Below are 14,833 nucleotides of genomic sequence, written 5' to 3' on the forward strand. Positions count from 1 at the left end.
AAAAAAAAAAAAGCGACAGTACAGTGGTCAGGTGTGACTACAGACTTTGGGTCTGTAGTGTCTCATCAGAAGTTTCTTCTCACAATAAGTTTTCAAGCAGCAAAAAACAAATGATTCCTAGAACTACAGTGTTGAATACTATTCACTAAGTAGAGTCTCTGAACAGGACCAACCAGTATGGCATATATGTTTCATTTCATTCATGCTCCTGGTCATTCAATTTTGGGAGCTCTTTTTGTACATTAAGCCCAGAGGAATACTCAGTTTGGGATTGAAAAATAGGGTATTTTGGACCAAGGAGATTCCATTTTCCAAGTCTCTGACTATCAGGGGTTCTTGGGGCCTGCTAGGAGGCATTCCACCAGCACAGAAAACCATGATGTGGCTCAGCAAATCCAGGGCCCTAGGAAAGGCAAAGTCAACACATAGGTTTATTTGGGTTGGAAAATACAGGAAGGCACAACTGATTGCTGCAATACACAAAAGTTTATTTTTTACTTTTTTCTTTTCTGAAGGCAAAATAAAATAGAACTGAACATCAATAAATTTTGTACAACAAAAAACAGCTTTTAATATGGAACAGTCCATGAACAGTTTAAAATCTCGGAATGGCTTCCCTTTTCAGTCATGCTTTCTTGCGGTCCACGAGGAGTTGGCACAGAGGAGATGGTGGCAGCCGCTGGGGGAGGCGACTGGAGCACGGGGCTTCTCTCAGATCCGCGTCAGCTGGTGCCACAGGCTGGATGGCAGGATACTCTCCACCTTCTCCATGACAAAGTTTAAGGGTGCAAACAAAGTGCTGAGGAACTGCAAGGAAACCAGAGAGACACTCATGTCAGACTTTGCTCAAGACTTTGAAAAGAGCCTCTGCAACCCATGCTGGCATCTGAAGTCTCCACATGACGAAGTCTCAGAGGGCTTTCACTCCACTTCTGTGTTTACAGGAGGCAGGGGCTGGTGGTCAAGCCGGCCTTCCAGCACTGTTAGGGCGAAAAGGGTCTGCTGACAGTGCCCTCACTCCTGGCAGCGGGCCACAGCCCTGAGGTCTTTCTGCTAGTCTTTGAGAGCTGCTGGCTGCCCAGACAGATGACTGTGTCATCAGTCATGAATGACAGATGGGTGACAAATGGGCAGAAGAGTTAAAAAGGGTGATGACTTGGGACAGCTGCTTGTCTAGCGGGGTGCAGCACTCACTTTACCTGGAAAAAGTTATTTTAAAAAGTCAGGCTGGTTGTGTGTGAACTGCTCTGGGACCTCGATGCCTCCCAAACACCTGGGCAGCCTGAGCTCCTTTCTGAAATGTGCCTAGCAGTGGCACGGAGCCGGGAAATGTGCCTAGCAGTGGCACGGAGCCGGGAAATTTCGGTGGCAGACTAGCTATTCATGGAGCATAGGCCCCTGTTGCAGAGGACCGCTCTGGGTGGACCTTAGATCCTTTTATTTGGTGACTAATTCCTTTCTGTTTTTCATATAGAGAATAACGCTTGGCAGCTGTGCCTTTTAAGAAAGTCAAGTGCTTCCCCTGAGACTCATGGAACATAATCTCAAATCTATTCTGATTACGTCCATGTCCTGATCATTGCCCATTGCACTCAGCACCACTTACACCACCAAGAATTTCCCACACAAGTGTGGTGCAGGCTGTAACACATTTGCAGAGGTGAGCATGGTTCTGAGGTCAGACAGGTTTAGCAGACAGTACATTTAATGAAGCTAAAGCAAGCTCCTCTACTGGTCATATGTTCTGTGGATTGTGGGTCTCCAAGAAGAGCCATGATTGGAAAGTTTCCCAAATTCACTGACCTCAGAGTCCTTCCTTCTTTCTCTTTTGTTTTAAAAGACCGGTAGAGCATACCCTGGGAAGGCTTGTAACACATTATGGCCAGATCATCAAGCATGAGATTTGTATAATGGAAACTGAAGACAATATAAGATTTGGAATCCTTCTCCAATTTATGTTTTATATCAATTAGATATATTTACTCAGTAAGGCATATAAGTGCTAGGGGAGATATAAAGGAGTCTAGGACAAAATCAAAATCTCACTGTCAGGAAACTCAAAGACCAGCGGGAGAGGGAGCACTAAGATCTGGATAGAGCGAAGAAATAACCAGATAGGTCATGACAGAAACCAGGAGAAAAGCCCAAACAAGGCACCAGGAAGATTCAGAAAAGGGAGAGAATCTATTCTGTGGAAAGGAGCAGGAAAAGTTTTGAAAAATGCAGTGGGTGAAACAGACTCCAGTGGATGGCTGGACTAGCGAAAGATGGAGATGGGATAAAGCTGGTAAGAGTACGGGCAAGGTGGGCCCTCCATGCTCTCGAACAGCTGGACCAGGAATGGAAAGGCAATAGGCATAAGAAGAGGATATAAGCAGTTCCATTTAGTTAAGTTATAAGTAGCTTCAAAAGTGGCTAGAAGAACACTGGGGAGGGCCTTGTGGGACAGGCTGGATTTGCAGCTCAGAAACAGGCAGTCACATGAGTACTTGAGCAAAGAGGAGATGGTTCTTTCCTCAAGTGGGTTCTACACATATGGCAATTTCTCATAACCTTCTGAAACTATCCTTTGTTAAGTGCTCAGAACCACTTGGGGTGCTCACCCTACAGCATGGATAGCCAACCCTTTTCGGTTTAGAGTGGACCGAGTGTACCCACGAATGTAGCTAGAAGGCACCGTGGGAGACACTGGGTCCAGAAATGATCATTACAGCTCAAGCTGTCTCTGAAAACATTAAAATCCTGGTTATGAGAGGATAATATGAAGCAAGTTTACTGATTGAATTAATCCAAAATGATAACATTATGAAATTAAAAATATATACAATTATATATGCACATGTAGGCATAATTATATGTGTATGTATCTCTGTGCATGTATACACACACATGCACACACACATATAATCAGAGACCACAAGGCCCTGTAACCACAGCACGTGCCCATAATGCTCCACCCCATAAAGAGGAGCTGAGTGCTAATGTGGTTGGGATAAACCGGAAACTCTGGGAGGTGCTGGAAATGGGCTCCATAAACAAGATGATATTGCTGATGAAGTTATCATATCCTAAATACTAGGCCTGAAACAGATTTAGAACTGCTGGAGCTGTGACTGAGTCGGGGAGGAATGGCTGGATGTTATCATGAGTCTGTCCAATTAGGTGAAAGGCACTTCTCAACGTCTGTGCTCTGGGTGACTCCAGACACTAAAACGTGGGGACATCAGGGAGCCTCTGCTTGCAGAGTGAATAAAGATGAGGTCAAAAAGATGGCTTAACATAAAGGCCTTTTTTGCTTGTTTGCTTTGTTTTGGGCACTGACCTGACTTGGATAAAAAGCACAAAAGTGAGGCCTCTGAAAATCGAGAGAGCCTCACACTGTCTGATGTCCACACGTGTCCCTTCTTCCCACACTGCACAGTGAGGTACAGTCGTCCTTTGCTTCCTGGATTACACATGCCCTTCTTAACAAGCTTCTTCAAGAGAACCAAGCTCCAGTGTCTCCAGGGTAGGAAATGATTTGCTTCTCTCTCTCACATCTAGAATGTTCCATCCTTGGGAGAATTCAGAAAGACTCCCTTGAGCTTTTTTCCAGAGACACCAACTTAGTCTCATAGAGCCCTAGATGAGATGTGCTCCCCTCATTACTAAGCCATCTTTCTCCTCTGCCTCCCCACATCCTCCTCCCCACCCCACCCCCACAAGGAAGAAGTAGACTTCAAGTGAGGTACCTGGAGCCACTAAGCCCTTTCACTTAGTAATCAGATAAAGGCCAGGGACTTTCATCCAGAGGTATGAAAGACAATGTCTGGAGGAGCATGCCTTGCTTGGGATGCTCAGCTGCATTTCTCTATGCATTTAAAAAGTAGTCAATGCTTTCTGGTTGGAGCAACAAGCAATGCATCAAGAGAAACTGCAGTTTCACTTCCAGACTTGTGGGGAGATTTATTGCCTAAAAGTTAAGTCTGAATGAGCAACGCCAGGCAATCGGAACAGTCCATCTATCTCAGTGTCTAAAACTTCTGTCCAGAGGGCAGAGACACACAGTCAAATCTTTAGCCAAAATGACCCATGATTCAATCAGTGGTGAGAAAAAGCAACTGAACTAATAAAAAAGAGAGAGTGACACTTCAATCTCCTGATCCTCCTCTTCCTGAACTGCCATCACTTGGAAGGTCACGTCTCATAGCAGGCTTCATTAACATTCAAAACGCCTCTGCTTATCTGAGCAAGTTCCAGGTGCTCAGTTGCAATCAGACAACTGGCATTTCACTGTAATCAATATCAGACTTCACAGAGGTCGGGGCCTATAAGTGAAGAAGAGTCAGGAGTCGGGGGTTGGTGGGGAGAGACCAGAAGAGGAAAGGCAGGGCCCTTGAAAGAAGAGGGGTCAGAATGCTGACCTTCCCACCTTCTGTGAGGAGTTGGGATTGGAATGATCACTTATTTATATGCGCAAGTTTATCTTGGTAACCAAACATTCTAGGAAGAGTTGGTCCTATGTCGCTGAGGCAGATTAGATTAGTGGGGGAAAGCCAGTGGAAGCCTCTCCTTTCACCATCCGCCAGTGGCTCACACTTCCCGGTGGGCTTCCCTACTGGGCTGCCTGTCAATGTGTAAACACACTGGAAAGTTCCCAAGCTGCGCAGCCTTGGGGGTGCCCATGCAATCTTCCTGCATCTACTAGAAGTCATTATCCCAGGGACTTTATCTCGGAGAGGGCTGAGAAAATCACTTTCACAAGCTGCAAATGGTTGCAGGCAGCCCCTAGGGCAGCTGTGATAACCTGCCAGTGCTGGTAGGGGCTTTGGGAGGGGCCTGATGAGGTGACCAGGGTTAAGATGTGGGGAAGATGCTGGGGGCAGGGTGGGGAGGAGGGGGATGGGGCTTGTCTCACTCAGGCCATCCATCTTCCTTCTCTACGAAGTCCCTCCAGACGTTTTGGAAACCGCCAGACCTTAATGAAGGGCAAGATGAATGTGATTCTCCAGACAGAGGTTGAAAAGCAAACGTATCTCAGCTACATTTGAAACTGATGGGTAGCTGACCAAGCTACCACACCTTGGTAGAGTACAAAGTAGAAGGAACCTAAAGGCAGACTTATCTGTTATCCAGTCATTTGATCCTAGCTGCAAAACCAAAGCTTTGCAAACATTAATGAGGAGCGTGGTCTTCTGCTACCCTCCGAAATGAACCCCCCTCCTCATGCTCCAGACGGACAGCCTGCAGCCTGCCCTAGAGAGCGCCCAGTCACATCTGGTCACTGTCCTCCGCACTCCCAGTCCCCTTGCTGGCTCAAGTCGTCTCAGGCCATTAGTCATTTCATTCAATACAGTGGTTTTCAGCTTTGGTTGTGCATTCGAGTCACCAGGGGAGCGTCTGACAACTCAGTTGCCCATGCTGACCCCAGACCAACTATGTTGGGGGGCGGGGGCAGGTGGCAAAGTGGGAGGATGAGGGGAAGGTGTTAAGGAGGGCAGGCATCAGTCATTTTAAAGCTTCTTCGATGATGCCAAGGTGCAGCCAGGCCGAACCCACTGATTCCCGAAAAGTTTTCTCCTGAACACTCTGGCAGGACACCTTGTGGCTGCACATGGCTGCTCGAAGGTTCAGCTTTCTTGAGACCAGTGTCCTTGGAAGGAAACATGGTCCTCAACCCCATCCTCAGAATCTGATGGTGTCTCCGTTAAAAATACAGATTCCTAAGATTTGGAGTTTCTGGTGATGTGACCAGGTGATTACACATCATACTAGAGGCTGGAATCTCTGTACTGATCCAAAATTCCCACTAAGTGCTATTAGTTAGTTTAATGAAGAATACTAGACCAATGACATACTTTAACAAATATGCTCTAAAAAATCTTTAAGGGAGAATATGGTTTTATGAAAGGGGGTATAGTAATTGTCTAATGTTGTAAATACATTATTTTAAATTTTACCAAGTTACACTCTACTCAAAGTTTTGGCAACAACTTTTACTCAGAAGCTGGCTAGAGAGTTAAAGAACATAATGATTAGTGTAGGAGCCTAAACTAAGGAACATGGCAATCTGGGGGGTACTACTGGGTTTAGAAATCAAATCATGTACAAACTACTTAAGGAAATCTAAGATAGGAAAGAGAAGGTAGTTGGTTAGAGGTTAAAGACGTCCATGAATAAATGAGCTGTCCCAAGAATTTTCAAAAGGAAGCAGGCCTCTCTGGCATACTCTCAGAGTCTGGAATAGGAAACACAAGTGGAAATGGAAGGGAGGCAGAGCTTAGCAGTGGTAAGGAAGAGTCCTGAGTCATCCCATAGTGAAATGGGCTTTGTTGGTACCTGGGTGAGTTCCCCATTGCTAGAAGTGTTTGAGATGAGTCTAGGTGGCCTTGCTTCAGGGTTACTGTTACAGGCAATGTGCTAAAGGTCCCTTTCAACTCTAAGAGGTTATTATTATAAGCATAAAAGAAGAGAAGAAATGCTAAGCCGCATCTGATTTTTACATTGATTCCTTCTGCAGAGACCACTACTATTGATGTATTTAATAATCATTGACTGAAAACCCACTATGTGCAAGGCACTATACAAAGCTTTGGGGATACAGAGATGAGGAAGACACAGTCCTGCTCTTAAGGAGCTCACATTCTAAGTATGAACAGATGAGTTTTCTGCAATTTAATCCAGACAATAAACGTGATAAAATAGGTATTCATGGAATATGGTGGGAACACAGAACTAACTTATCTCAAGAGAAAGTTAAAGCTGAGTAACAGAGAATGAAGAAGCATTAGTGGAGTGGATAAGTGAGGTGGTGATGGTGAATGGCAATCCATGCACGGCAAACAGCAGGTGCAAAGGGACTGGGTATGCAAGAGCCTGGTGCACCCAGGAATGGCGAGAGATTCGCGATGGCTGAAGAGCAGTGTCTGTGTAAGAACTGGGAGAGATGAGGCTGAAGAGGCAGTGAGGGCCAGACCACAAGGGGCCTTGAATGCCATGCTAAACAACTGGGATGGCCCCAAGGTGGGCGGGGAAACCACAGGAGAAATTCCAGCAGGGAGGTGACACGCTCAGATGTGCAATTCCAAAAAGTCGTTCTTGTGTCAGTATGAAAGAAGGTGTGGTGGAGAATAAGACTGGAGGCTGGGAGATCAGTGAAGACTACTTCAGGCAAGAAGTCACAGGGACCTTACTAACATGCTGTGGGGGAGGGGAGGAGAGTGAGGTGAGTCACACTTCCTCTCTGAAGGCCTTGGAGGTTAGAGCTGACAGAGGCTGGGACAGCTGGGTGTAGGACTGAGAGAGGAAGAGTGAGGGAGGGCTGCAGGTCCTGGCTTGAGTAGCAGGGGATGGCAGGACCCTCACAGGAGAAGAAGCACTTTGGTGACAGGGAAGGAGGAGGATGAATTCAGTTTTGGAAATGCCGAGATGGAGGTGCTAGCAGGATTTCCAGCTAATCTTTAACGCACATGAACATGCTCTCACAATTCCAGTCCCTGAACTTTGCAGAACAGAAAATGTCAATCCTCTGGAAAGGGACTGAATCAACCCAGCCAAGTTAGAAGCCATCCTTTCTGAGGCCACTGGCCTGGAATCTGAACGGAATCCCAGGGAAAAAGTGGAGACTCTCCCCCTTGTTCCTTCTGTTTGAAACGCATGTGTGGCAAAATCAGTCGACTTATCCTCACTGCCTGTGTAGGCAGAAACGGTCAGTTTTCAACAAAGAAACAATGGTTCTTGGCTGTCAATGCGTATGGCTTTTCTTGTTAAAGTTCCTCTCCACAACCCCTTTCAAGACTCTTAATGGATTTCCATATTTCTAAACATCATGTCAGTTTATTTCTTAATACTACAAGCCTTTCACACCCTCTCTCAGTTCATTCCCTAAATAAGCCAAGGGTTTGTAGCCATTAAATAAGAATTACTTAAAGCATCTTTGGAAGTGTAAGTCGCATCCTTCATAAAGGAAAGAGGCACAATATCCAAAGACTAGAAATAATGTCATTCAATTTGTACAAAACAGGATCATTTCCCACACACTTTTCATTTGCTGGGATCCCCTAAATTATTTCATCTTTTTGTACCTCCTGCATTTTTAGAAACTGCTCAGAAAGTGTTTTGTGAAATGAGACAAGGCAAGCTTTAACAATATACATTTTCTCATCTGACCCTTAACCCTTTGATTCTGCTGGTGATCATGAAAATTAAACAGTGAGCAACGAACTCGAACTCCATAGACTTGTATCTATTTCTGCATGACAATCTCGCCTTTCTCTTCCTCCCCTACCTCCCTTGGCATTCCCCACCCATTTCCTGAGACCTCTCTCTGGGCAAACACTCACAGCTTTTGCGAAGACCCCCATAAGTTCTGGGAACTGATGTGTCAGGAGGGCCAGCATGGCTGTGAAGGAACATAATCCAGCAGTAAAGAGAATAAAGAAAGGAAGCTCCTTCTTTGGGTAAACTGAGACTTCATGGAAAGCTGTGGAGAAGACCAAAAGGGAAATGTTAGGGCTGGAGTGAAATGCATCTTCAGGGAATGTCTACAGCCTGGGACTGACTCTTCAGAGCTCTGGAGCAAGTAGGAAGCCTGTTGGAAAAGAAAAAGGACATCTGACAAACCATATCCAACATCTGACCCAGCTTTCACAGACCATCTTCTTCACCTAAGTCCCTGTCCAACCTACAGCACTCTAGCTAGAGGCATGACAAGGCTAATTTGGGGATGGCACACATTTGTGGGCAGGGATAGGAGCACCATCTATTCCTAATATACAGCATCCCTTTCTCAAAAGCAAACACAACTTTACTCAAATTACAAAACACATGTTGATTGAACAAAACCTGGAAAATCCAAAATCAAGTACACTGAAAAAAAAAAAATCCCTTGTCTGCATTTTTACCTTCCTATATTTTAAAAATTATTATAATGAGGCAATATTAATTTATCTTGCATTTTTCTCTGGCACCCTCTAAGTATGTCATTGGAGGGTGTCCTCTGATAGGGGCGCTCAGTAAGGACCTCACATGCTGTCTATCCAAACTGCAAGGGGTGGAGATCAAGGCTGCTGGAGTTACCTGGCACAACTGTAGGAGACTCTTGAAGATAAATGTATTTCCAACATCACCAAAAAACAAGAACAAGCTGGTGCTCTTCAGAGTGCCTTTCTGAACTTTTACACTTCAAATGTTGGGCTTGGGGAAAACCAAAAATCGGAGGTACAAAAGTCAAGAGAATTGGCCCCTTCCTTCTGTCATTATGTGGAGCCTGTGACTGTCTGGTTGCTGGGACTGGGCCTGCACGGAGGAGAAAGAGTCAGCTGCCTGGAGCCTGAGGAGGTGGCCATGAAACTGCCCATGAGCAATATGGCCACTCTAACCACAAGGATCCTAAGGCTCCATTTTCCTCAGGGAACACAAGACTAGAAGGCCTTTCCTCTACGCATCAGCTCTTGTTACTCGGAGCCCTAAAGAGTGACCCAAGAGGCTCAGGGGAGGACACGCCTACCTGAGGCCAGGTAAGTCAGCCTGTGAGGATTCCACACAGGGTAGAAGAACACTCAGAGCCTCATGTGGCAATAATTATGCTTTTAATGTGCAAATTATGGGTAGCATTTAAAACAACCTACCCTCGTCATATCCTCACGCTAAATACCCAACCCAAAAAAACACTTTGGCGGGAGATCAGACTTGGACCACTGCATTCAATTAAATAAATGTGAGCCACAATTTTCTATTTCAGGCTTATAAAGATGATCCTATAAAGTTTCTTTTAAGAACTGTAATCTTATTCTAATAACTAATCTATCCCCATGGAAACTTAACTGGACTCGATTAAAACATCCCAAAACATTGTACTTTTCAGAAAACTGCCTTCCTTACCAGAAAACTGAAACTTTAACAAGGATCTCCCTGAAGGAGGAGTCAAAAGGTAAACCATGGGCCCACAGCAGGGATTTCTGAAGTCAAATCTAGTGTCGTGGGAGGCACCAGACCCTTTTTATAATAAAAGTCGAACAGTGAGGAACGTGTCAGTGAGGCCTCCCAGTTTCCTAGGTGACAAATATCACATTAGGTCCGGCTGGCAAGGAAACAAGTGAGGTACCTCCTGCTACCTCACTTTGATGACAGCAGTTCAGTTTTGCACCCAGATCCACCATGCTGGAGATTTATGACTGGCTCAGTAATGCTGGCATTTGGAAATTTACTACACATCCAGGGCTCCAAAGATACATTATTCCTCTGGACAAAGTATTTACATGTTACAGCTATGAGACCCAGATACAACTGGGGCTGGTGAAAGGGAGGGGGTGGCATGAGAAGAGAGAATAGCCAAAATTTGGAGCTTATTATCTGAGGGAGGAAAAATATGTCCTAAGTCAGGGCCACATGAAGAGCCTGACATGATCCTTGTACACAGTATGATTTGATAATAACTATTTAGCTTGAATTGTCAAAACAATGTTGCATTACAGTAAACCAAAATAATATTTTCCACATGTGCAATGGGCCATTAGACTGCTGGCTTGTAAGGTTCTCGAGGGCAGGGTTTCTTTCTGTGTGCTCGATACAGTGCTGAGGCTGCACGTGGGCTCTGCACATGTTACTCCAACTCACCACGTGCAAGCCACGAGATGCTCACGGGAAACCCCCCTGGTCAACAGCACTCTCCGCAGAGGGCATGCCACCTTGCCCCAACTCTACCTCCAGCTCTGGGGCCAGCATCCTGGTGCTGCCCTCCTGCCTGTGACTCATCTGCAGCTCCCGCTCAAGTCGGCACTTCTTCAAACTCCAGTCTGTGCTGACCACATCTGACCAGCTGGAGAGCCCAGGAAGAACCCTCAGGATGGACTGGCCCAGCCACTGTCAGTCCCAAACCAGGGGTCTCTGTACTCAGGCCAATCCATATATGAGGTTTCTTCATGTAAATTGCAGTTACTTGGCATCTTTCCCTTTGATGAATTTGGAGAGACTTGGAGGAACAGGAAGCCAAACCCACTCACATAATTCATTTCAATACATATGCTATCAAACAAGGACAGGGGCTAGGAAAAAGTAATAAAAAGACAAAGAACATCACAAACACTGATCATTCCCACCTCTTCCCATCCCCAGCTTTCGTCATACACCCTTCCTGGTTGAGGGGAGGTGACACTTACATGGAAGCAGCTCTCGGTCTGCTGTTTCTGTGCAGATTGGATAGGGATAAAATAGATGCCCCTTTTCCAAGGGATAAGGAATCATCCGAAAAGCTGAAAGGAGAGGCAATATGTTAGATATGTTCAACATGTTCAATATTTATCTGTAACTTCCCAGCTTCAAAAAAGGACTTGGAAGCATTTTTATATCAAGGAATGCTTCTACAAAGGAGGTAAGACTTGCCCAACTAAATCACTTGCCAGATAAACTGTCACAGGTAAGTTATGATGTATTACTCGCACATTAATCTCACACTATATATTCTGGGCAAACCTCACAGAACTGGATAGAGATGCAGAGCAGTAGAGAATCCATCAGTATCAATGCCCAGGGTTAAATCAGCTACAAAATATTATACAAATGTTATAGGCATGAATTCAGTATAGTCAAACCAATGACAAAACTCAAATCTGAATGAAGATGCTTCCCAAGAAGCAAATGTGGATTGACTTTTTGGAGCTTGTATGTATGTACAAATATGAAAGGCATTCTACCATGTCTATTTAAAAAATACATTTAAGTGAATTTGAATTCCAACCAAGATGGAGAAAAACACAAATCCAAAAATGCATGACTTGGGAGGTATTTCTAAACTTTATGAAACTTTTAAATCTTCAATATCATGTGGGAAAAATAGATCTAGGGAGATTGATTATCTGGATTTTGAAAATGTTAGGCCACTTAAATTCTGCTTTTGTGGCATCAGATGACGTTAGGCCTCACACTGAATTATGGCTTTCCAATCAATCCATCCTTTCCTATTAGCAAGCGTGTTACTCTCTCTGTGACAATGTCATCAGCATGTTAGTCTCACTGTTCCTATGAACAGTGCTCATGGAGGTAATTTTCCCCCAACAGATGTCCTTTAGCTGCAGCATGCTGCAGATAAAAAATATAAAAGTTATACCCTACACTGGGAATGTTAGATAACAATCCTTGCCTCCATGTGTGTCATGAGGGATGGTGGCAACAAGCAGCAATATTTGTAGCTTTAAACGATACATTTCAAGGAATCGTAGCTACATCCTCAGCTGTGTAATTACCAAAGCCTTCTGAAAATGCTGTCAATGTACATATTTATCTTTTGCATACTTATTTCAAACAGGAATCAGAAACAAAGAATGTTCTCCCTTACAAGAAATGACAAGGTTCCATTGTAACCAGCATCAGTGCACATATGGTATTTATTCTAGTGTCTGAATATTATTTAAAAGTAAAAACATTATGTATGTGATTCCAGCATTTGGAATGCAGTCAATCTACACCACAGTGGTATCACTCTGAGGTTACAGCACATTGCCACAGAGAATATAAATCACTATAAATGTGGGATTAGAGCACAGCCAGTTTGCTGGCAGTTTGCTGAGGTAAAAATGTTATCAATTTTCCTCTCATAACAGAAACTTCTTAAACAGAGATTAAAACATTAAAAACACCCTAGACTTTAACTCTGCTTAAAATGAAAGGCTCACCCTAGTTTAATCAGACCCTTTCTTTCACGCAAACAAAGATGACTTTTACCCGTTAGAACAAGCAAGAGAGAAGTTCCTTGCACAGGTTGTTAACACACAAAGATCATTCTAAGGAACCAACATCTCTCTCATTAGAAGTAGACTTTCCAGTCAACAGAAACCCCCCACAAAAACAAAAACAAACCTTGTAATGCCTTTATAGGATACACTAAAATCTCTTCTGGGAAGTATTGCACTTAAATTTAAACTACAATATAGCAGGATTTTAATACTATTCCCCATATATGATGGCTGCTATGAAAGCATCCGAAAAATGTGGAAAAACCTACATGGGACGTTTTTGGTTTTTTCTTAAAATCCAGATTCTTCATGTGCAAAGGCTGCTGGGCTGCTGTAATTAAGAAACTGTTCAGGTTCTTAGGATATAAATAAACCCTCAGTTTTCAAAGTGGCTATAAATTTGAATGCTAAATTTAATTCAAAATTGAAGTCAGTTTGTACATCAGGGAGCAATTTTTTAAATGAAACAGAGGAGTGATGGATCTAGTGTTCAGCCACAGAAATCTAAAGGTTGGTTGGTGTCTTTTCAGTCAAACGCTCCATGTTTTTGACTCCCGTACTTGGCATACATCAAGTGAGTCTTTCTTCTTCTTCTAATTGGTTCAGGTCTTTTTTGGACAAGGTGAAGACAATGACTATATTCAATTTAAAAAAAGACTCAAAAAACCACACACACACACACACACACACACACACACACACTTCCTGTGTTGCCCTCCATCCTCATGACTGTAAAGACTCTTATGGTGCTCTTAAAATCTCTCTCTGGCTGCCAGTTGTCTTTACAATGACTTGATAAAATAACATTAAGGCTTTTGGCTTCACTAAACAAAAGCAAATACAATTTCTGCTTACAATTCTATCCTTTGCCCCTGCTGCTGGGGGGCCCAGGAAAGTGTGAGATGAGCAAGGGCGGCCTGGGGTGGCCCAGAAAGAGACACCACACGAGCCTCACCAGCCTCACCTCCCCCCCTTGGCCCCTTTCACGGCTAAAACATGCAACCGCTCCACAGAGCCTTGTGGCTTTAGTCAAATGTTCAAACATTCTGTAAGTCCAAGTATTCAGAATCTACTGACTTGGTGGTGCAAATAAGAATGGAAAAAGGTCATCTGAACAGATTTCATGAATGACTACAGATCTCCTAAAAAATTTTGTCTGAGAAAACACATATTTCAGAGTAATTAAAAATACATACATATAGGTTTAAAAAAAAGTTAGGCTAGTCAGAGTTAATATATGGCACACAAATGACATTCCTGCCTTTTCTTTTGTATGCCATCTATCCCTTCTACTTTGATTTTGTTTGTGCCTTTGTTGAAGGGTCAAAATGAAACTACTAATTAGTTAGTGAATCAGCACCCTCCACAATCAAGTCTGAGGTATGACATTGCCTTCCTCTCTCCCTGCCAGACACATTTTCTAGGCTTCAAGCCTATAAGTGCTGTCTCCTTCAGAGGCTCTCGACTGATATTAGTGAAAGAATCAACAGAACCAAAGAATGGACAGAAAGATGAACACATGAACAAGTTACTTGCCGATTCTCCCAATGACTTCTAATGACCTCTCACCCTATCCATTATATAGACAGGAACAGAATGTCATTTTTGATATTTGATTTGTCCATGAAGAGTGTTTTTGAAGAGTAACTCAGATAATTATTCATAATAGGAAGAACTGAGTTTGAATTCCAACTCTACCTCTTACATTCAGTCACTTGAGCGTCTTCTCATGTAATAAGGATACAGAGGTGGGCCATGCACACCGTCTTGCCCTTGCGGAGTCACCAGCAAGTGCAGGAAACGTGATCCAGTAATCATTAAAGTAAGTGTTGGCTGGGTGCAGTGGCTCAAGCCTGTAATCCCAGCACTTTGGGAGGCCAAGGTGAGGGGATTGCCTGAGCCCACAGGTTCAAGACCAGCCTGGACAAATTGGTGAGACCTTGTCTCTATAATATATCAAAAAGTTAGACCAGTGTGGTAGTGCCTGCCTGTAGTTGCAGCTACTTGGAAGGATGAGGCGGAAGGATCACCTCAGCCCAGCAGGTCAACAGTGAGGTGGCCATGCGTGTGTACCGCTGACTCCAGCCTGGGTGATGGAGTGAGACTCCAACTTTAAAAAACAA

The 14,833-nt window shown here is 44.0% G+C and overlaps 1 protein-coding gene across 4 annotated transcripts in view; it reads right to left on the minus strand.

Moving 5' to 3' along the window:
- Window positions 1–467: 467 nt before the first annotated feature.
- Window positions 468–14,833, minus strand: part of ST7 (suppression of tumorigenicity 7) — a 215,718-nt gene continuing 201,352 nt past the window's right edge. For all 4 annotated transcript variants that reach the window (XR_002482178.1, XM_021714283.1, XM_008061759.2 and 1 more), the window contains 3 exons: window positions 11,139–11,231; window positions 8,322–8,461; window positions 468–807 (listed from right to left, as the gene is read on the minus strand). Coding sequence is in view for 3 of the 4 variants with exons in the window: in XM_021714283.1 (XP_021569958.1) it covers window positions 712–807; window positions 8,322–8,461; window positions 11,139–11,231 (329 nt within the window). In the remaining variant the exon portion in view is untranslated. The remainder of the gene's footprint in view (window positions 808–8,321; window positions 8,462–11,138; window positions 11,232–14,833) is intronic.

This window comes from Carlito syrichta, unplaced genomic scaffold, assembly GCF_000164805.1.
Source record: "Carlito syrichta isolate Samal-C Ts95f unplaced genomic scaffold, Tarsius_syrichta-2.0.1 Scaffold305571, whole genome shotgun sequence".
Classification (NCBI taxonomy): Eukaryota; Metazoa; Chordata; class Mammalia; order Primates; family Tarsiidae; genus Carlito; species Carlito syrichta.